At 37.8% G+C, this 23,989-nt stretch overlaps 1 protein-coding gene across 2 annotated transcripts in view; it reads left to right on the forward strand.

Annotated features, from left to right (window-relative positions):
• The first annotated feature begins 7,301 nt into the window (after positions 1-7,301).
• mvb12ba (multivesicular body subunit 12Ba) overlaps positions 7,302-23,989 on the forward strand; it is a 55,559-nt gene continuing 38,871 nt past the window's right edge. The window contains exon 1 of one of the 2 annotated variants that reach the window (XM_079815913.1): positions 7,302-7,567. Coding sequence is in view for 1 of the 2 variants with exons in the window: in XM_079815912.1 (XP_079672038.1) it covers positions 7,762-7,809 (48 nt within the window). In the remaining variant the exon portion in view is untranslated. Of the gene's footprint in view, positions 7,810-23,989 lie in introns of both variants that reach the window. The other variant, XM_079815912.1, reaches the window with a different exon arrangement.

Here is a 23,989-nt window from a genome sequence, read left to right on the forward strand (position 1 = left end):
AGAATGACTTCAGTGCAATGACTTCTCCGCAACTCTGCTATCATTATGTTAAGCCCGCCCACCGACTCTATACACGATGTGATTGGCCTGACCAGAGTTTGGTTTTTCCAGCACGCAAGTCTACGGAGAGTAGCTAGACGACCCTGGCTGCAAATTAGATATGCTGCCACTAGGGTGCGTCTAGATTTCTAGGCTAGACATTTGTATTTAGCATATAAAAAATAACCCACACCTGACCTGCCATTAGCATTTTTGCCACTGACTATCCAAATTTTGACATTTGGCCATTAGCGTTCAGTCAAACCGCTATGATTCCGCTATGGACCAATGGTTTCGAAGATATTCACGAAAGTTGTTTAAACGATAAATCACAATGTCAAACAAACCATAAGGCGAAACATAGCATGTTTGGTATCATTGGACTCGGCACGGATTCAGGAATCTAAGGATATACAGCCTTCATGAGCAGATACTCATACCAACCCCAAACTTTTTAACAGTAGTATCAGATATATATTTTGTTTCTAGCCCTTACGGTTCAAAAGTTATTAGCACAAATGTATGTGCAACTTTGGACAGTTGGTGGCGCTAGAGGGATTAGGCTAGAGACTCCAAAATTGGCGTAGTTAATGTTGGGCCAGTCATCTATCAGTGTACCAAACTTTCCCGCAAGCGTCTGCCATAGACTCAACAGCGGAAGAAGAAGAAGAAACTATAGCAGAACAATAACAACAACTCCAACGGATACAATAGGTGTCTACGCACCTTTGGTGCTTGGCCCCTGAATATAACAATAATCATGCAACTTATAGGAAAGAATGAAGCTTTTAAAACAAGCATTAACAATGTTGTTGGAACTGAAGCCCTAACAGGACTGTATGTGTCAGATAAACAAATAAGAAAACAACAAGTGCACCTACACAACCTACACACCAACTGGACAGTGAAAACACTATATATACACACCGCAGCGTCTGTGCCAACCTGATATGACTCGTCTTTACAAAGGCTGTTTTTCAACAGTCACATATTAAAACATTATACAGCAGGAGATATACATACCGTTCTAACGTTTGGAGTCAGTATGCACTCTCAGAAGAAAGGTACAAAAGCTGTCACTGGGTCAGTACCTTTTCAAAAGGTACACTTTTGTACCTAAATGGTGCATATTGATACTTTAAATGTACATATTAGTACCTAAAGTGTAAATATTAGTAGCTAAAAGGAACAAAATTGTACCTTTTGAAAAGTGACAGCTTTTGTACCTTTATTTCTGAGAGTGTGATTTTGTTTATTTATTTATTAAAATTAAGAAGTGTATTCAGCAAGGATACATTGACGGTAAAGACTTTTAATATTTAATATATACAAAAAATGTCTATTTCAAATAAATGCTGTTCTTTTGAAAATAATCCTAACAATAGCAGCACAACTATTTTCAACATTGATAATAATCATAAATGTTTCTTGAGCAGCAAATCAGCATATTAGAATGATTTCTGAAGGATCATGTGACACTGAAGACTGGAGTAATGATGCTGACATTTTAAGATATATTCAAATAGACAGCAGTTATTTGAAATGGAAATAATATTTCACAATATTATTTTTAATGGGTTTTTTTTATTACCAACCCCAAACTTTTCAACGGTAAAACCTATTTCAGGCTAAACAAATACTTGTAATACATCTTTGGAGAAATGTATGCGCATAATAGAATCATTAGTTGTGTTTGTAAATGCAAGCATTGCCACTCCCTCATCCTCAGTTCATGATTTGAACAAACTCATAAGCCGGTATTAAACTTTGGCTTTTAACACATTTACTGTGCATTGAAGAAAGGAACCAAGTCATTTGTAGAAACCAGAAAGCCATAGAACCCTAGCAAATTAATAACAATTTCCAAAAAAACCCACCCAGAACATCTTATCACCCGCACAGTATCAGCTTATTCAGTACAGGCACGCCACACATTTTATTTATCCTCTATTTACTAACTGCTCTTTCCTTCAAACAAGTACAGTAGATAAGCCACTGTCAAGATGGCTGTCATTACACACATGTCGGATGTTTTTTTTCTTATCTGACACACTGATTGTTGATTCAGCGGTGTGTTTTAATAAGAAAGACATCTCAAACACCTCACACCGCTGAAGCAATGCCACCCTCCTGTGGTCATACAGCAGGATCACAAGAGGAAACACAGATGAAGAGAAATCAGAGCACATTTCTAAGGGATTTTGAAAGTCTTAACTAAAGATGAGATTTAAGGTCAAGTTTAGTTTAAACCGTCTTTACTTCAATCCTTTCATATCTTTATAAGTAGCTGAGAACTCGGACTGAAACCAAGAAACGACATGCAACCAAAGCCCTGTAAGTAGAGCAGAGGTTAAAAACAAGTTGTTCACTCACCCTCAGGCTGTTCCAAACCCGTATGCAGTTACATTGTTCTGTGGAACACAAAAGAGGACATTTTGAAAACATTTTTTTTTAATACATTAACATATCACAGTTACGTGACCATTAAAGTAATAATATTTAAAATTGTTTTCGGTAATTGACATAAAATAAAATAAATATTAGATAAAAAAACTTAACCTTGCAAATCATAAATGAAATGAGAAATGTTGCCTTGACAACTAATTTGAAAATAGGTAGATACAGTATATAAAAATAACATATAAATAAAAAAATGGTTAAATATAGAAAAATAAAGAAAATATTATGTATATTTTTTACAACAACATAAGAAAACTACTCAAACTTAAAAGCACTAAAACCAAAATTAAAACTGAATGAAAACAAAAATAAAAGCTGATTTTAAATATTACATAATTATTGCTTACATAATAATATACATAATACTAAAATAACAAGGGATGTTAGTCATTATTCTGACTCAGAGAATACTCAAAAGTTCTTAAATCTCAGTGCATTTGCAAAATGCAACACACACACACACACACACACACACACACACACACACACACACACACACACACACACACACACACACACACACACACACACACACACACACACACACACACACACACACACACACAACCACACACACACACACACACAACCACACACACACACACACACACCCACACACACACACACACATGTTGGGTTTTCATGTTTTATGGGGACTTTCCATAGGTGTAATGGTTTTTATACCGTACATACTGTATATTCTATCCCCCTACACTGCCCCTGCCCCTAAACCTACCCATCACACACACACACACACACACACACACACACACACACACACACACACACACACACACACACACACACACACACACACACACACACACACACACACACACACACACACACACACACACACACACACACACACACACACACACACACACACACACACACACTGCCCCTAAACCTACCCATCACACACACACACACACACACACACACACACACACACACACACTGCCCCTGCCCCTAAACCTACCCATCACAGGAGACATTCTGCATTTTTACATTTTCAAAAAACATCACTTAGTCTGATTTATAAGATGTTTTCCTCATGGGGACCTAAAAATGTCTCCACAAGGATGAGGATTTCGGATATTGCCATCTTTGTGGGGACATTTTGTCCACACACACACACACACACACACACACACACTCGGTTTCACTATCTTTGTGGGGACATTTTGTCCACACACATACACACACACTCGGTTTCACTATCTTTGTGGGGCCTCTCCATAGGGGTAATGATAGGGGTAATGTTTTTTATACTGTACAAACTGTATATTATCTCCCCTTACACTAAACCTACCCATCACACAAAACTTTCAGCATTTTTACATTTTCAAAAAACACAATTTAGTGTGATTTATAAGTTGTTTTCCTCATGGGAACCAAAAATGTCATTCATTAGGACAAGGACACACAAGGACATTCATTATAGTCAGAAAGTGACAACCAGCCAAAATGTTTTGATTTTATATCAGGTTAATGATATTTATGAAATCTATAGCCTAACCCAACCCCTACCCCTAAAACGACCATCACAGAAACATGTGCAAAAACATGTTTTGGATGATTTATAAGCCTTTTTAACTAGTGAGGAGGACCAGTAAAATGTCCTCAATAGTCACTTGCCATAATATTTCACTATATAAGTGAGGACATTTTGCCCTGACGAGTTTAGCCAAACCTACACACACACACACACACACACACACACACCATAAACATCCAATCTAAAGAAAGCACAACTCACAGGAAAGATCCTGATCACGTGAATTTATAATTATGATTTCTGGAAATCATATTTCCATCTAACACCAGCCGTCAGCACACACATCTGACATCTGACTTAATACAATCATTTATAATTTGGGGGAGCCCTCCACTCTGACTATCTGATGGCACTAATGTAATTAAAGAGATTATCATGTCTGCATGGTACTCCAGATGGCACCCTTCAAAACGGTTGCAGATCAGTGGGCATTGCTGACGGGACGTTTATACATTCAGCTAACAAATATCCAACATGAGCTGGGTGCATATATAGAGCGTATATTCTACCTTCACATTACATTCAAGATCACAAATTGGGCCATGCATGCATGCAAATTATACATCCTCAAATATGTATTAATATCGATTGTGTGATTAAAAAATAAATGGTGCAGAGATTCTCAATCTACGTGTGCACTGCAAGTAAAGCTTTGGGCTCTGTTTACCTTGTAATCCTTCTTAAGAATGAACCGTGGGCTTCATCATTACATCAATCTCATTAGTTCTCTATGAGATCTGGGGCATCAAGAGCTTTCCGTGTTTGTTTGTCCAATACTGAGAAAAACACCCTCGTCAATGAGATTTTATCTGACACCCATGATCCTGGTGTTGCTGCTAAATATCACAGTCTCTGTCTTTCACACTCAAACACACCTGGCGATTTTATCACAACGTTTTTATCTGTGCATTGCCAGTAACGTTTGATAAAGAGCAACAACAAAAAAACCTATTGAAGATAATAAATATTTACCATGGAATTGTGCATATACAGCATTATTGAAATGTCAAGATCTGATATATGAAACATTTTTTGCTTACAGATACTGTATTTACCAAAATATGTAACTTTTCTCTTATAAAACCATCAATAGCACAATCACAGTTAAACTTCCATATTCTTCCTAAGGAATATACAAAGTATTTTGAATTTAATATTTCTTCATGTCATTACATTGTCTATAGCCTAAGAAACAAATGGATTTTTTTTCAAATTATATTTTATTATCATGTTATGCTATATGTCCTCGTAAGTGGACACCGAAGACTTAGTTCTTTAAAAAAATGAAATGACATGAAATGACACGTACAGGCAAAAACAATGGGATTTTCTTTTCATTCACCAATCAATTTTCAGGTTTCAGGTTTTAAATTTTTTTTTTTTAACCAAACTTTGTTTAAAGATGATTCTCAACTATGTTACGAAAAATATAACTGAATGAATTGATATACCGTTTTACTTTATACAATCTGTGGGTAAAATGGCCATACATGGGTTTTCCCATTCAATGCAATGTATTTTTTTCAGTTTGCATATTAATGTGTTCTTGGAGCAGAAGTGTAATAATGGGAGTAATAGTTGGCAACATTTTCATAATAACTAATATTTTATAGGAATATTGATTTGTAATTTCTTTCCTTCACTTGTCTCTCCCAAAATGCCTGATAAACATGCTTTCCTAGTCCATGCATCCAAGTGCGAATAAAATCAATGTCCCATTTAAAAATTAGTCAGATTTAATGATAATTACAAAATATGATCATATTTCCATAAGTTAAAATATTATCATATTTCCTAAATTTGATCCTTCAGTCATATAAAGACCAAGGAGAAGTTGTTTTCCTGGTGAAACAAATGGTGTATCTGAAAATCCCTGAATGTGCTCTTTACAGGACATCCAGACTTTTCAGACATGGTACCACAATATCTCATAGCTTTACGGACCTGTACCACGGTAATCTTTGAAGTGCCTTTTGATGAACATGGTAGGCCTGAATATGGTAATCATTCAGTAACATAGTACAGGGGTTTCAATCTCCCAAATAACATCATATTGGTGTGAGGGACCTACATTCTGAAATGTAAAAGGTAACCATTTATACTGTGATATTATATGGAAAATATTAGATTATTTATTTATTTGTATTGTTCATTTATGTAAATCTAATTGATTATTTATTTTAATAAATGTTCTATTACTATTTTTAATCTATTTTAACTGTATTTATTTCAATCTTTTTTTTATTTTTATTATTATATCTATTTTTACATTTCTTATTAGGGGTGTAACAATATATCACAATACATAAATGTAACAATATGTATCGTGGATAGTGACAATCTGCACTGTGTATAGTTCAGCCAGAATGAAAATTACTGTGTAAGAAAAAAAATCAAGTTTACAGAGTTGTTAGTCTCAGTTCTAAATTAAAACTACTATAATTTTGAATATAAAATAATGCAACAGGGGAATATTTGTGGTTCCTGATAATGCCAAATGTCTTATGTTACCAGTAAAAAGTGGCCTACATTATTTTAAATATATCTAGTCAGTGACAGAGTGCAGTATATTCGTCTAAAAGTGTAATTCTGTATTTTCAGTTTCTGAATCATGAAGATTTTTATTCAGGTGTCACCATTGTCACTGTGCATTGGGTTACAAGTCCATTTCCACCCCCAATATAATACCAAATTTAGTATTTTAATCAACAGTACATTTTTTGGTAACCTTTTATCAGGTCTTCTATCGTATTGTGAGTTCAGTTATAGTGATAGGTATCGTGACATATCATTACATCCCTATTTTATACTGTTTTTCTCTAACTTTTCCACAGACCTCCTAGCATTCCCTTGCGGCCCCTGAACCCCAATTTGAAAACCCTGCCATAGTAGGCTATGTATCAAAGTATAAAGTACCATAATATTAATAATCTGATACCATCACTTTAGGCTACCATAGTATCACATTACTTTAACTAAGGGCTGGTAACATTAAATAATAATAAAAAAAACTTAATTATGAATTATTCATCATGCATGGCCTACAATCTAACTCTTGAAATATCAAAATTGTATCTAGTTTTGCATTACAGCAATAGTATTATTCAAGGGTTGTTAGTGTAATTGTTGGGTTATTAAAAATAAAAAACAGATAGCCTATTAAAAGTCAAAGACTTCATCACAACTACATCAGCAACAAAACCTCAGAACACACACACACACACACACACACACACACACACACACACACACACACACACACACACACACACACACACACCTCCCCTCACTCAGTTTCAGTGACTGGTTAGAAATGGCAGCTTCTGAGGATCCCTAAACGACTCTGGCAAATTAAGGAGAAATGCATCTTTTGAAATGGATTTAACTGATTAACGGGAATGTCAACAGTCCAGTCGTGAGCTGTAACGACAGACAGAAGAGGAACCAGTGGCGCATATCTTTTCAAACAGCTGCGTCTGTCTGTCTATCTGAGTGAAGTATATTGGGGTAAGAGAGACGTCGATTAGCATTAGCACTGTTAGCTGTGCTGCTGCTTTCGCCCGCCGCTGCCTCTCTTTCAGCCGAGCTTTCGCGCTCTTCCCGCCGCATTCCCTCCCGCTCCGCCCCGCTCTGCTCTCACGCGCTGCCGAGGCTCCTGCGGCCGCTGCTACGCCTGCTGTTACCGCTGTGGGCTGCGGGTCATGAAAAGCTGCTTTTGTCCGAAAAGGAAGGACGCAGTGCATTTTACAGTTAAGTCAATGCGGAGTTTAATGGTTGAATTGCTTTTTGCCCACGTATTGAGAAGAATAAGGAATATTGAGGAAATTGGGTTAGCTTGTTAGCTCGGATAGGCTAAGTATAGAATCTCTCTAAGGAGTCTCCTAGCAACCTGCCGGCTAATGCTAATGGCTAACATTGGGCTTCTGCCAAGTGATAAAACGCACTATTATATATTAATATCATGGACTCAGGATATTATAATAACATAAAGATACGTTTTTAGAAAAGAGTTGCTAATTGTTTAGCCGGATAGTAAATATTGGGAAGTCAATGCTACTGTAAAGATTTGCTTTATGATTTACTTGTTTGCTTTTGTATCTCACACATCTGGTAATTTAAATAATGTTTTATGGTTATGAGGAATACAAATATTGATAAGCTGCTACTACATATTAATTTACTATGGAGAGCATTGCTTGTCTTTGGGCAATATTCAATCTGCTTTGTAATCAAATTTATCAAATTTCTGTGTTCATTATTCAGATCAGGGTTTCTGTGGGTCTTAAATCAGAGCAGAACGTCTTAAATAAAATAAAATGAAGGTATTAAATGTTGCATGCATTGTAAAACAAAATGTCCAATTTTCCAATACATATCTAAACATCTTTAAATTAATTTAGGATACATTTACTTGAGATGCAAATGTAAAATGAAGCCAGAAAACTTGAACAACATTCAGTGAGTTTGTGCTTAAACTTTTTTGTTGTTGGTTAAATGAATTAAAAAGTAATAGATATTTGTTGTACAGTAAGTTGTATTTCCAAACTTTGAAGTGTTGGTTATGTGTCCCTAGACATTTAAATTTAGATAGCATATTGCCTTATTGCATTCCCTTAAAATTATCCCGTAAACGTTCTTTACTTGGTCTTAAAAAGGTCTTAAATTTACCTTTATAAATCCTACGGAAACCCAAAAGATGTTTGACCTGTTATACAGTTGTCATGAAATTCACAGAAAGCAAGTGACTGTATAAACAGAGGTAATGCTATCTTATGGTTGGCTCTTTGAAAATGATGAAATTGAATTTTCAGATCTGATTTTTCACTATGATGCCTAATGAATTTGATAAGGCAAGACGAAATACTGTGTCATTTTGTTATCAAATTCCCCAGCATGGGTTGGTATAATCGGCATGTTGTTACGGCCAGAGTCTCTGCTGAATGCTGCTCTTGTTTGTGAGATTTGGAGCCGTAATTAATTTCTAGACCAAGAGCTTCTTCGTATTTGAACAATAAATGTGGATCGTGTATTTATTTTGTATATATAATCCTCTGGCCTGGATTAATTCCAAATTTCTGCCACTGGTGTTGTTGACATATTTAATTTTGATTAGCACCAGATCTCTCTTGATTTTAAGTCTCAATTTCTATCCTTTTGTATAGTTGTGTTATCATAATATTTATGGGTTCTTTCATGTTATACTTTTCACTTTCCTTTGGATTATTTTATTCCATCATATCCCAACCATCCATCCATCCATTATTCTGTGGTTCCATCCATCCATCCATCCATCCATCCATCCATCCATCCATCCATCCATCCATCCATCCATCCATCCATCCATCCATCCATCCATCTATTTATTCTATGGTTCCATCCATCTATTATTCTATGGCTTCATCCATCCATCCATCCATCCATCCATCCATCCATCCATCCATCCATCCATCCATCCATCCATCCATCCATCCATTGTGCTATGGTTCCATCCATCCATTCATCATTCTATGGTTCCATCCATCCATCATTCTATGTTTCCAGCCATCCATCGTCCAATTGTTCCATCCATCCATTGTTTTATGGTTCCATCCATCCATCCATCCCTCGTTCTATTGTTCCATCCATCCATCTATTTATTCTATGGTTCCATCCATCTATTATTCTATGGCTTCATCCATCCATCCATCCATCCATCCATTGTGCTATGGTTCCATCCATCCATCCCTCGTTCTATTGTTCCATCCATCCATCGTTCTATGTTTCCAGCCATCCATCGTTCAATTGTTCCATCCATCCATTGTTTTATGGTTCCATCCATCCATCCATCCATCCATCCATCCATCCATCCATCCATCCATCCATCCATCCATTGTGCTATGGTTCCATCCATCCATCCATCCATCCGTTGGTTCCATCCATCCGTTGGTTCCATCCATCCGTTGGTTCCATCCATCCATCCATCCAATCGTTGGTTCCATCCATCCATCGTTCCATCGTTCCATCCATCCATCCATCGTTCCATCCATCCATCCATCCATCCATCCATCCATCCATCCATCCATCCATCCATCCATCCATCCATCCATCCATCCATCCATCCATCCATCCATCCATCCATCCATCCCTCCCTCCATCCATCCATCCATCCATCCATCCATCCATCCATCCATCCATCCATCCATCCATCCGTTGGTTCCATCCATCCATCCATCCATCCATCCATCCGTTGGTTCCATCCATCCATCCATCCATCCATCCGTTGGTTCCATCCATCCATCCATCCATCCATCCATCCATCCGTTGGTTCCATCCATCCATCCCTCCATCGTTCCATCCCATCGTGGATGTGGCATCATTGATTTGATTTGGTTTTCCCATCCACCTGTGCAAACAAGCATGCTTTCTTAGAGATGTTGTGTAAACTTGAACAAGCAATGAAACAAAAAAGGATTTTTCCACTACTACTGGCACAGTTGTACCCCTTTTCCACCAAAGCAGAGCCAGAGCTAGATCGGAGCCAGAGCCTAGTTTCAAATCGGTTCTTTGTGTTTCCACACCCAGAGCCCCAGCTCCGAGCCAGGAAAAGTGGTTCTTAAGTAGCACCAAAACATTGCTGGGCTAGAACAGGGCTAGAAGTAAGAACCAATTCCGTCAGGCGCTGGGGGCGGAGTCAACAAGACCAACACACACTGGAGATCCGCCATTGTTGAAATAGCAGCTAATGGAGCTAACAGCTGCTGTTCGTTTGTAATCTCCGTCTATACAAATTACGGCGAATTGCATGAATGCGTTGGATTCGTTGTGTTTTGATGCCGATGTAGGATCGTAAAGCCGTGTGAATCAATAGTAACGCAACGTTTGCATTGTTGATGGAAGGCTTGTTGGCAGCGGTGCTGTGCAGAGACCGATCGCCGTATGATAACGAGTCCAGCGAGAGCACACGACTCCTTATGCTTTTGATTCACTCATGCGTTTTTTTTTTATATCATACGTGGATCGGTCTGCGCAGCGCCGATGCATCTCGAACAAGCCTGGTGTGTGTGTGTGTGTTTCCCGCTGCCCAGGGTTGCCAGATTTTCACAACAAACCCGCCCAATTGCTACTCAAAACAAGCCCAATCGCGTTCCAGGGGGGGATTCCCCAGTAAAAATCACATTTGGGGGTAAAATATGTGTTTTTTGGCATGATTGCCTACTAAAATTTGCAATATGGGGCTAAATATCACATAATTGGGGTCGCTTCATCCCGCGGCGACATGAAAAAACAGCCCGCGGCAAAACCACATACTTGGCAACATTGCCGCTGCCTCGCTAGCGTTGCTGAGAGAGATGAGACGTATACAGTGACGTAAGACCTGGTTCTGTTGTGGCTCTCAGCTTGTGGAAAAGCAAACCGGTTCTTAGAAGCTCCTCAGTCAACTATGAACTGGGACTAGCTCTGGCTCTGAACTAGCTCTAGCACTGCCTTGGTGGAAAAGGGGTATTGGAGACAGTAGATCCAATTGAGATTTTCCCTGTAAATTGTTTCACTGGCCCAGAAGTAAGTGTCTTTATCAATATATTTTTACCATTAAGTTGAATTACATTTATGCATTTAGCAGACACTTTTATCCAAATTACAAAAGAGGAACAAAAAAGCAATTCGTAATATACAATGCTAGAGTTGTCTGACAACTATATTAGGGATAACTTCAAATCTGCACATGTGCTAATTGAATTGACAGCATAAATGCAGCAGTGGTCCGATTGGTCGAGTTAAGCATCTGTCAACTGGCCCAAGCTTCTCTCAGTCTGGCTCTGGGCCGTCCTTATTGTTGCGCCCTAAAATATCTTCCTGACATCTCTGTTGGCAGTGTGTTGACAGTGCCAGCATCTGTGCCATCTGAGGCTGCTCTGTCCTCCTGGCAGATGAGTGATATGAGAGCAGATCTGCCCATAATGTCTGAGGGGCATCGCAGAGCCTTTCCTGCTCATGTTTCAGGAAGGATGCATCTGTTCTTTATGATAATTGCTTTCGTGTGCATTTGTTTATGAAGATTCATCGTGTGTGTGTGTGTGTGTGTGTGTGTGTATATTAGGGATGCAACAACACAGTTAGTCCACGGTTCAATACATACCTCGGTTTTTAACCACGGTTTTCGGTTCGGTTCAGTTTTGTTATTCTATTCTTAGGCGACAGGAACAGCAAGAGGTTAAGGAGAAAAAAGACTATTTTTTATTGCAATACTCTTTCTTTATTTTACTTAAAATAATTGAAAAACCTTACTTAAACTTTAAACTTTACTTAAAAAAAAAACCCTTGTACACATTCCTAGTGTATTGTATAATATAAAATAAATATATATAAAGATTTACACTGGCAGATCAGAGCTGTACAGCAGCATTTAAGTATGAAATTGAATTAATGAATGTAAAAAATAAAACACTACATAGACTTCACTATAAAATATTCACTGATTCTTATTAAAGCTACTTTTTCAGTCAAGAGCAGTGAGTGATTTTCTCTTTGTCTTTTGTTGTTGTATTAACATTAAAGGGATAGTTCACTCAAAAATGAAAATTCTGTCATCGAGAAATTAATACAGGTTTGGAACAATATTAGAGTGAGTAAATAATGACAATTTTATAGGTGAACTGTCCCTTTAAGGACAGCGTGTTCACTACTGCACTGCTGTCAATTTAAGATCTGCACGCATCTGATATACAAACACACGCGATTTTACTTTCACTTTAGACATAACCGACTGTGTTTATGTTAACCTTGTGTGTATTTGACAGTATTAGCGCAGTTAGACGACTACTTAGTCCAGTAATCACATGTTTGACAGGCGTTTAGTGCGCACGCTCGGAAAAGCAAATGTTAAAACCGCGCACGCGAATGAACCGGCAAGGCTTTTAAAACACATGCAAATAATGAACCGTGAGTATAACTCTACCACTAACGTGTGATGTGAATGTATGTCGCTTTGTTCAATATTGGGATGGAGGAAAATGATAGATTTTGCTGAAAAATAATTAATTCAATGCAAAACCGAAAAACTGCAATTCACAAGCCCGTATTGAACCGTGAATGCCGTACCGAACGGTTCAATATTATATTGAGAATTGTGGCATCCCTAGTGTGTATATATATATATATATATATATATATATATATATATATATATATATATATATATTAGACATAGCCGGTTGAAAGACCAGCATGAATTTAGCTTCATTGTGGTTTATCTAATAGGACATCATTGATGAAAGTAACTTTGCTCTTTTTAGGGTAGGGATAGGAAAGCCTATTGCTAACACCCGTGTGCTTCTGCCAATATCTGATTGTTTAAAGAGACTATTCTAATGCTGCCTTCACATGCTATCGGAACTGTCCTAATTCCCACTTTAGAAGTCGTGATTACGACCTTCTTGCATTCAAGTTCTTTGTTGTCGGAATGAACCGGAATCATGGTGGACATCAGGTTTATTCTTGCCTATTTATTAGGAAAATCGAGCACTGACAACCATATAAACATTCCAGATAGTTCGCTTTCTGCCGATTCTGTAATTTCAGTCAAATGCAGGCTATTTTTGCTGTGTATCAAACATACAATACGCTTCAAATGATTACTCGTACATGTAAATATGAACTACATTAATGTCAAGACAAGACGATCTAGCTGTTTTGGGGGAAAACCGGATAAAACCACACCTGCCACAGCAGAAGTTCTCCCCATCACCATGTTTAAAGTTTATGACACGCCCATCTCGGGAATCAAAATTATTTCCGAACTTCCCAGTGGTAAATACGACATCAGAGGGCGTTCATGTGCAATTTTTACCTAGGAAACTCGTATTTACAATAATTCCGATAGCACGTGAAGGCAGCATAAGACCATGTTGATGCAAGAAAGTGTCCTACTACTTGGCTACACGCGCATTTACATGAATTTTCCAATCTGAATGCGGATTCCAAAAGTATTGTTTATATGTACCCTAAACATTTCCAATCCAATTCAAATACTCCTTAGGTATGTTTCAATTCACAAATTTTCTTCATTTGAAATTAGGGATGTGACGGTGAGGAAATTTCCCCACCGGTTAATTGATGTGTGACAACACCGGTAATACCGGTATCACCGGCGGAGGCTTTTAAATCACTAATTCTATCTAACCGAAAGTAACATGCACACGACCGCTCTGAACTGAAAACGTGCCAGTGCGCACACACCGTGAATGACAGCTGGTCTGTAAATGCGCGCTCTGTGAAGCCATGGGTGCGTCTCAATCAGTTCCCTAGTTCAGTAGTCAGAGCGCTGATCAAGCATTGATCAGTCTATGATTGAGATGCACGCCATGAATGAATAAGCGTTCGTCCGTAAAGCCTCGTTTATACTCGACGCGCCCGCACGAGCGCGAGGGTGCGCGCGGCAAAAATAAATGCGCGCAGTCAGTGTAGCGCGGAGGCTCGCACTGCGGAGCCAGGCGAAAGTAAACAATGCACGCTCTGTGCGGCCGTGCACATTTGACTTTCGGTTTTGAATTAGCGCCAATTCGGCTGCGGGTTGCTTGAATTGTGGGTTCATTAGCCTATTATTTTTAATGAAAAACACAACAACAAAACAAGTGACAAACTCCCTTAAAGGCGCTTTTACGTTTAGCTTTGAAACCAAATCTTCCGCGATCATCTCAGTCAGCTCCTCACTCTCTGATGAATGACTCCTGCCGCTGCCGAGACTCACGGTCGGATTCTGCTTTATTAAGCAGACACGTTCAGTTTTTATTTGTATTGTCTGTTCTCTAACTGAACTAAATTATTTTATTACTAAAAAAAATTCAAAAAGGCGGTGGGCGGTGCCACGGTGGGCAAGTGATGTAACCGGTGTTGAGTCTGGACACCGGTAACACCGGCAACACCGACTATCGTAGCAAGCCTAATTGAAATTAATCCAGTACAATTTCAGATTCGGAAAGTGCTGTTTATATGAACCCTAAACGTCGCAATCTCATTCAAATATTCAATTACATGCGTATTTTAGGGCTGCCACTAACAACTATTTTTATATACCGATTAATCTATCGACTATTTTATCGATTAATCTATCAACTAATTTATCACAATCATTTTCTACGTTGACTTAAAAACATTTAATTTAACTTGCAACGTTGGCCTTCAGTAGTGTACTATAAAACATTTTTTATGTAAACAAGCCTAATTTTATGGCGCGACAGGCCTAATGTATATGTATTCCAAACAAAATTTCATTACGCATGCATGTAGACTGATAATTTAAAAAAAGATATTCTGATTGGACTATCAATCTGATTTTAAACAGACTATTATTTTGCATGTAAATGTAGCATTTTTATGCTGGTCCAGCTTGTTTTAATCTAGTCTAGTGCTGGTTAAACTACTTTGGAGGCTCGATGTGCAGAGCCCGGCATCCAAAACACATCCAATGTTGCTGACTGGCAATGCTATTTATAAATCATAAAGAGAGGCTCCATATATCAGAACGTCAACGAATAATGAATGAATGGCTCGATAATAATGAATGGATGTTGGGAGCATTCCACCATTTACCCCTTTTCCTTGACCGGGTTCTGTATTCCTCTTTCAGATCCGGACCACGTCTCTATACTAACTTCTACCAACTAACTAACTAAGTTGAAATAATAGTTTGTAGAGCATATTGTTTGTAATTTAATTCAGAATTGTAGGCCATTACAATCTGGTTTTAATATAACAGTAGATTATACAATTCAATACAATTCATATTCATACTAATCAATTTCTCATAACCGTGTGTAAATTAAAATAGTTTGAAGCTGTAATAGCTTTGCAGTTTGAAGTTTTGATTGTTTATTATATTGTGAGTGCTCTAGTTTTGTTTTGTGTTTTGCATTGTTATAGTTTTGAAAAGTAAACGATATATCACGATAATGATCATGCACAATATTGTTATTGTGGGCACTTCAAAATACCTTGAATAATTATTTATTACGAATGCATTTTAAGTGCTTTACTCAACAACCGTTTAAAATGAACAACACGTCAAAGAGGAACGCACACTGATGTAAACAAACCTAACGCGCGTGAGCAGCACATGGCGGGACAAGGGAAGGAGACGCGCTGAATGAAAATGCACATTCACACTCTCTGACAGCAGATGGCGCTGATGGAACAGCAGAAATGCAGCCGTTTCCCCGGTAATCCTGTAAACAAAACAGACTCGCTACTAAACAGTATTTAATTGTTTCAAACAGCCATTCAGATTTCTGTATTCGCTATGGCGCTCATCACATCAGTCACACACTATATAATAAGGATTAGGGTTGGGTACCGAACTCGGTACTTTTAAGGGCACCGACCGAATTACGTCGATACTACCGAGTACCGATTCACATTAAATCAATCGGTACCAGATTTCGGTACCTGAGAACACATATTGTGATATAGACTAGTGTCTGTAAATATTAAACCGCGAAAAGACCATTTAAATATGAATCATGCGTGTCTCTGTGCGAATGAATGCCATAGACGTGCGCTTTACAGTCTATGGGTTTACCTCACACACACACACACACACTCAGAATCGTGTGTGACAGTTGCGTGTTTCCATCTCTGCCTCTCATATGAGGACATGAATGCACGAACATCATCTTCAGAGCCACTGAGTCACTTCATGAGCATTTTGCCGTTTCATTTGAGAAAAACGACCGTCATATCATAAACACACAAACTCAAATTCACGGCAACCCGTCAAAATAAAAGTTCGGCTAACTTGACAAATAAATTACTGTTGTACAGTAGAATTTAGATAATTCTCAATGTAATAATAATACTTACACTAATGTAATAATAATAAATGATCAAAACTTTAAAATCTTTTTATTTTATTTTTATAAATTACATTTTTTCTTCATGTTTTAATTTTAACCATATAAAGCTCAGTTGTGCAGCACTTTGTTTGACAAAAAAAAGTTTAGTTAAATTAAAAGATAAATTAAATGAATGTTGTATGTCTTCATTTGATTACCAGAAAATACATAACACATAATTTGGGGGAAATATTTTCATAGAAATGAAATTAAGAAGAAAAAATAAGTTTTTAAGAATTAAATTAAGTACCTAGTAGCCTACTATTTACTAGTAAATATTACAGTAATCAAACATCACAGACAGTGGCAGACAGAGACCAGGGCAACTCTGGCATAATGTCAATAACACTTTTATAAATTACTTACAGGTTCTTTACAGTTATTTATGTAAACATTAGGGATGCACCGAATATTCGGCCACCGAAAATTTTCGGCCGAAAATGGCCCTAAAGAGCATTTTCGGTTTTCGGCCGAAAGACTTTTATCACCGAAACAACACGGCCGAAATGTTGTGATGACGCAAACAGAAACCGCGACCTGCACGTGCTTGTCTGAAGCAACATGTCTGCGGTGCGGTGTGGACGTGTTTCAGTATATCTGAGAAACACACACGTCTGTTCCATGCACAAGCGCTGACAGCGAGAGCTCATGTTCTCGATGAGAAGAGGACCAGACTTCACTGTGAAACCGAACGCGATCTTTAACAGTGGGCATGTTTTAAGTGCGGAACACACTTCAATCTGGCGGCGGCGCGCGCGTGTGAACGCGATCGTCTGAACGCGATCGATCATCTCTTCCTTAAGAATAAACATGAATGAACATCTAAGGTGTGTTGAGGATACATTACAACTTACTGTCATGTATATATGTGGTGTAATCGCTCAATCAGTGTTTCAACCGCGGAAAGACCTCAATATAACTGCTGTAAACTAAACAGTCATGTAGCATCACGTTTACCTCAGGCACCTCAGTGTCCACAGCTGTTAGTTCACTAGAGAAATCAACTCTTTCACTAAATATATGACCTATATTAGCCGTTATATTCATTATATTCTACTTAACCTGTTAATGATATATTGATTATTTCATGTATGTTTAAATAAAATGACAGACACTGTATAAATGATTATATTTCAACAACGAATTGGATAAAAAACTATTTTATAATTAGATTTAGAAGTTATTGCAAAAACCTTATGTGAAGTTTACATGTTTGTGTACTGTGTTATTTGAGTGTTGATTATTAGACCTAAAAATACATAGCAACTGAATTTAGGCGAATAGTTTGGGCTCTGTTGTTAACCTTTAATATTAATGTGCAAGTAAGGGCTCCCTATATAGTTTAGAGCAATAAATTCAATAAACTTTTAGTTGTAATTTAATTAATTTAAGGACAGATACTTTTTTTTCAGTAAACCAATAAAAATAAATAAAAAGCCATTTTATAAAACTGCTGTACCGAGCCGTCAGTTTTGTGTACCGCTACACCCCTATTCTACAGTTAACATATTGGCTATGGCAGTCTTTGTTTTGATACACTATTATGTTGAAGGCCTACAGAGAAAATAGTTATCTTTAAGCAGTTGCACTTCTTCGGAATGCACTTTCTTGCAGTAGTCCTACAGAGAAAATTTTTAAATGCACTAGACCTAAATGCCCTTTGTTTTTATGAGAGAACATTTAATTTTATAACCTTTCTGTAGGCCTGTACATTATTATTTAATGTACAAATGAGTGGGGTCAAGTTAAACATTTTAGTTTGAATTTTATTTTATACTGTGCATTGTTGCAATGTGCTAAATAAATATTGGCCTAATTTGTAATTGATTTATTCTTTGAAACTTTAATATTAATTTATGCAATTGCAATTAGTAGATTTAGTAGATTAGTAGATTTGAGTAAAGTTAGTACACAGTCATAGCCATAAATGCAATGGTACTAATAATTGGCATAATTTCTTTCGGTGTTTCGGTTTTCGGCTTTCGGCCTTGGTTTCCTCTTTTTCGGTTTTCGGTTTCGGCCAGGAATTTTCATTTCGGTGCATCCCTAGTAAACATCCTAAAAGTACCGAAAAGAGCTACCGGTACCGATACCGGTTAAAATGTGAACGGTACTCAACCCTAATAAGGATCCATTATATAACATTAGTTAATTCATTAGTTTACAAACTGACAATGAAAAATACTTCTAAAACATTTATTAATCTTGGTTAAATGTAAATTTCAACATTTAATAACACATTAAAATCAAAAGTTGTAACTGTATTATTTAATGAACCTGAACTAACATTAACTAACAGTTGCTTTTATCAAAGAATAATAACTTCTGTAAGTAATGTAGCTATTTGCTATTTGTTAATGTTAGTTAATGCATTAACTAGTGAGACCTTATTGTAAAGTGTTACCTATTGTTCTCTATAATTCTTTTGCACTTTAATCTGTTTGAAATATTTGTTTACTTTATACATTTTTGTGTATTGCTTTATTGTATTTAAATGTTCGGTTCTTTTTGTAATGAGAAATGTATGAAACCTGTTATAGTATGACAACCACTTTTTTTGCAACTTTTTTTCAATATCATGATAATACCGTATACCGTGATAAAAGCTTCAGCAATTAATCGCAACATTAAAATTTGATACCGTCACATGCCTAGTGTGAATATTGCACTGACGCTACCTCTTTCCGGTAGTGTTTTCTCGCCCAAAAAACAGCCTTTTCTTGAGTTGGGGTTTATGAAATCTCAGTATTAGCAGTGATTTATTCACATTAAACTAACATAGAATATACGATTTCCTTTTCTGTAAGAACTGCATTCCTTCCCTGTTAACGAATGCAGTCTATTCCTGTTGGGTTTTCTCACTGTTGACTCCAGAGATCATCATCATCACCTTTTTTTTAACACTCTCTCTTGGCTCTAGCAGAGTTCTCACATGCTCTCAGTTTGATCTCGCTCTCTTTCTTCTGCTGTTTGCTTTGCTGCAAGCTGCTTCCATGTGCACCAGTGATTTGACACAGCTTCTTTGTGGCTTGTTTGCAGAGCGCAGAGGGCAGGCCTGGTTGCCAAGGTTGCCTCTAAAGCGCTTAGCTCCATCCAAAGACCGTGAATCATTTGTATTCAGCTACATAACTCCTTAGAAGAGCAGAAGAACAAACCCCGTCTCCAAAATCAGTTGATTTGTGAAGTGTCTCCTGATAATGACAAATGCAACATGATTGAGACGATATCAGAATGCCTCTACAACCAATGCAAGTAAATCAATCGCTTATGCAGCCAAATTTCATGCTAGGTGACTAAAAATGTCTTTAATTAACCAGTGGCTGGGAAATTGTATCTGTGATTGAAAAAATAAGTCCTCTATCGCTGTCTTTCACACACGTGCACTCAATGTGAGAGAAAGAGAGAGGCCTACACAGAGAATTCACTCTTCGCCGTGAGTTTGATTGACAGGCGATCTGACCAATCACAGCGCTGAATCTGCTGGTTTGTCCGACAAAGCAGTCAGGAGAGTTAGTAGATTAACGTCGGTGGACTTGAACTTGGAAAAAACGGTGTGTACTGACGTCTTTCCGCGGTTGAAACAACATTTATTTTAGTGTTGATTCATGTTTATTTCATGCTTATCAATGAACTAGAAGGAAGAGATGATCGGAGCAGCTTTAACTGAGGCGCTACAGCGATCACGACACATTAAAGAGACACAAAGCGCTATCATATTTCTTAAAAAAATGACAATTTCAAAGTTGAGACTTTGTTTCATATCAAAAGTAACTGGCTCTGTCCTGTCTGTCTGCGTGTTGTCAGTGTCCTCTTTGCTCCGCGATGTATTTTCTCTGTGAGAGCGTCAAGGCTTTTCGGACATGGCAACCGTAACTAAAGGGGGCGGGTCTTTGCGAACGGTCAATTGATGCGCTAGATTTAAACGCAGTGCTCGAAAATAAGGACTGCCCGACGTCCAAGAGTTGACAGGACTGTAACTGTCCCGATCGGGTCAGTGCTGCATCATCATGATAGTTTGTCATTTGCAGGTGTTTTTTAAGCCATGCTAATTTAAACATTCAAGCGCAAAAAGACGCGAAAATTAGCTGTGTATGTTAATGATAATGTAACAGAGGGAGAGAGAGTTTGTAAATGAGACGTTAATGCACACTTCTTATGCTGCGAAAAACACAATCTCATTCATGAAACTTTCGTAAATATACGAGCACATTCTGAGTAATTTGTGTGTAAAATGGACTTCTACAAAAAACTCTCCTCCAGGTGAGTATACCACAGATTCGCTAGTTAAATGTGTGTATATTATGAATTCCAAACATTCGTAAATAGGGCGCGATTATTCATAATTAGCATAATCCCCGCCCATGAGTTACAAATACGCAAATAATGTATCCAGGAACGCTGTGGAATCTTCCGGAATCTCTTCTGAGGTTTGGCTCCAGTATATTGCATAAGTGCTAAAGAGACTAATTGGCCATGTGCCTAGCAATACATATTCAATGATCATATGTCCACCAAAGCCAGCAAAAAAATGCCTGGTGCTCTTCTGAAACTGCCAGCTGGTGGCGCTTGAAAGTGCTTTGCAAGCTGAGATACCTTGGCTGCTATGATACAGAAATATCCATGGCAGTTAATGTGTCATTAGTATCTCATTTTGAAGAATTTTACTGAATATAAAAACGCTGGAACCAGCAATTGGCCTACCGGTAAGCCCCGCCCCCCTTAGTTACTGTTGATAACTCGGACAAACAAACAGAGTTGCTAACTGTCTTACAATGACAGTGTCTGTGTGAAAACCTTATCCCAAGATGTTTTTGGACACAGAATGTAGCGTATACCCCCTCCGATTGATGGCCAAACTTAACTGATGGTTTATGAAGTTTATTAAATTGTTTTTCGCAGAATAAGTGTGCATTAACATCTCATTTACAAACTCTCTCTCTCTCCGTTACATTATCATTAACATACACAGCAAATTATACAAAAACACTCATAAAACTAACAGTAAACAAACATATACAGACTGTATGCCTTTTCAGGGGTGGTAATAAACTGTAAAATTTGTATCTGCAAAACAACTCCGCAAAAACTGAGCTCTCCCTTTCGCTACACGTAGACTATAATACCCATCAAAATAGGAGTCCTTATTAGATAATTCAGACCGTGAACATATCTAAACTCCAAAAACAAATTAGACGATAAATCACAATAAAGTCTGTGACATGTAGACCTTTATTTATGTGTTTTTGACCTACACTGTTAACGTTACATGACGTGAGAACAGTTAGTTATTTCGGTTTGTATGTTAGCAGGGACTCACTAACTTTAATAGTAACTTAATGAGAGTATGACAACCATAAAATCCTCTCAAGATACCTGGAATCAGTGTTAAAGTGCCCCAGACACATCGTTTTACCATTTTTGTAACATAAACACCATCAAACCGATGAGAGCTTCGGATTTTACAATGGTTCTCTATAGCCCTATTCGGACAGGATTAGTTTAACATGGGGAGGTGGGGGTGAAGTAATTTTACCTCAAGACGTCTGTAATGTTAATGGCCAATTCGCACAGGATAAGACATCTCAGTAAAACTAGCAGAAGTGGGAGGGGTATCTCGCTTTACGCACCACAGTAACCTCCTTGTCGTATGACGTTGCTTCCTATTATCACGTGAGCAAACACGCCAACAAGAAAAACGCGAAACTGGAGCAGGGAGGAAACGCTATGTTTAATCTCGGAATATTAAAAAAATCTTAAATAACATTTTTATATTATATGAATATTAAAAAAGATTCTAATGTAATGCTAAAAGAAGTGTTGTGCCTCTAATAAGTGCTTTCAATCTTCTTTTTGCTTTAAATGGTATGCGGAAAATACTGGAGGTTTGCCACAGAGTTGTCCCACCACCTACAACGCAACCGAGTGCTGTTTGAAGCAGCTCCATGCTTGCAAAACTCGCCAAAAACTACTTTTAAACAGGAAATGATGGAATTTTACTGTACATTTTTACAGCGGGTCTATTCGAACGGGATTAGTATTACCCGAGGTCATTTTTCCGGACCTTTTTACAGAAGGTAAAAGTCTCCGTAATCTTTACTGACATTGTCCGTAATGATTACCGAGATGGCACATTCGAACGGGACTAAAATCACAGAGAACCTCTGGTAATAATTACTTTACCCCATGTTAAACTAATCCTGTCCGAATAGGGCTTATGGCACTGAAACCTAAAGATGTCCGAGTTCCGGTCCCAGCGCAACTGATACTCGACTGCCATTGGCTCATCTGCGTTCGAGGGGAGAGGCTTACCGATAGGTCAATTTTAACTTATCCATTGTTGTTCAGTCGCTTACAAGTAGGATGATTGGTCAGTGTAGTATTTGCCCCTCCTCCACTGTGATTGGACGGCTGGGTTTGAAAATAGGGACGGTGACGAGTGCTGCCTATTACACAAAGTTGAACAGTTAAAGGGTTAGTTCACCCAAAAATGAAAATTCTGTTATTAATTACTCACCCTCATGTCGTTCGACACCCGTCAGACCTCCGTTCATCTTCAGACACAAATGAAGATATTTTAGTTGAAATCTGATGGCTCTGAAAGAAGCCACTTTATGAATCGGCGACAATAGTTTTTGTGCGCAAAAAACCCCTAAATAACGACTTATATAGTGATGACGATTTCAAAACAAGGCATCATGAAGCTTCGAAGTGTTATGAATCAGTGAGTCGATTCAGCGGTTTGAATCGCCAAATCTCAGCAGTTTGACACGCGATACGAATCATGATTCGACTCACTGATTCATAACGCTTCGAAGCTTCATGATGCCTTGTTTTGAAATCGTCATCACTATGTAAGTCGTTATTTAGGGTTTTTTTGCGCACAAAAACTATTCTCGCCGATTTATAAAGTTATTGTAGAACCACTGTAGTGAGATGGACTTTGTAACGACGTCTTTAGTACCTTTTAAGGGTCTTGAGAGTGTAAAGTGCCATTGAGCCAATGGAGGCCTTTCAGAGCCATCAGATTTCAACTAAAATATCTTCATTTCTGTTCCGAAGATGA

This window comes from Gobio gobio, assembly GCF_949357685.1.
Source record: "Gobio gobio genome assembly, chromosome: 4".
NCBI lineage: Eukaryota > Metazoa > Chordata > Actinopteri > Cypriniformes > Gobionidae > Gobio > Gobio gobio.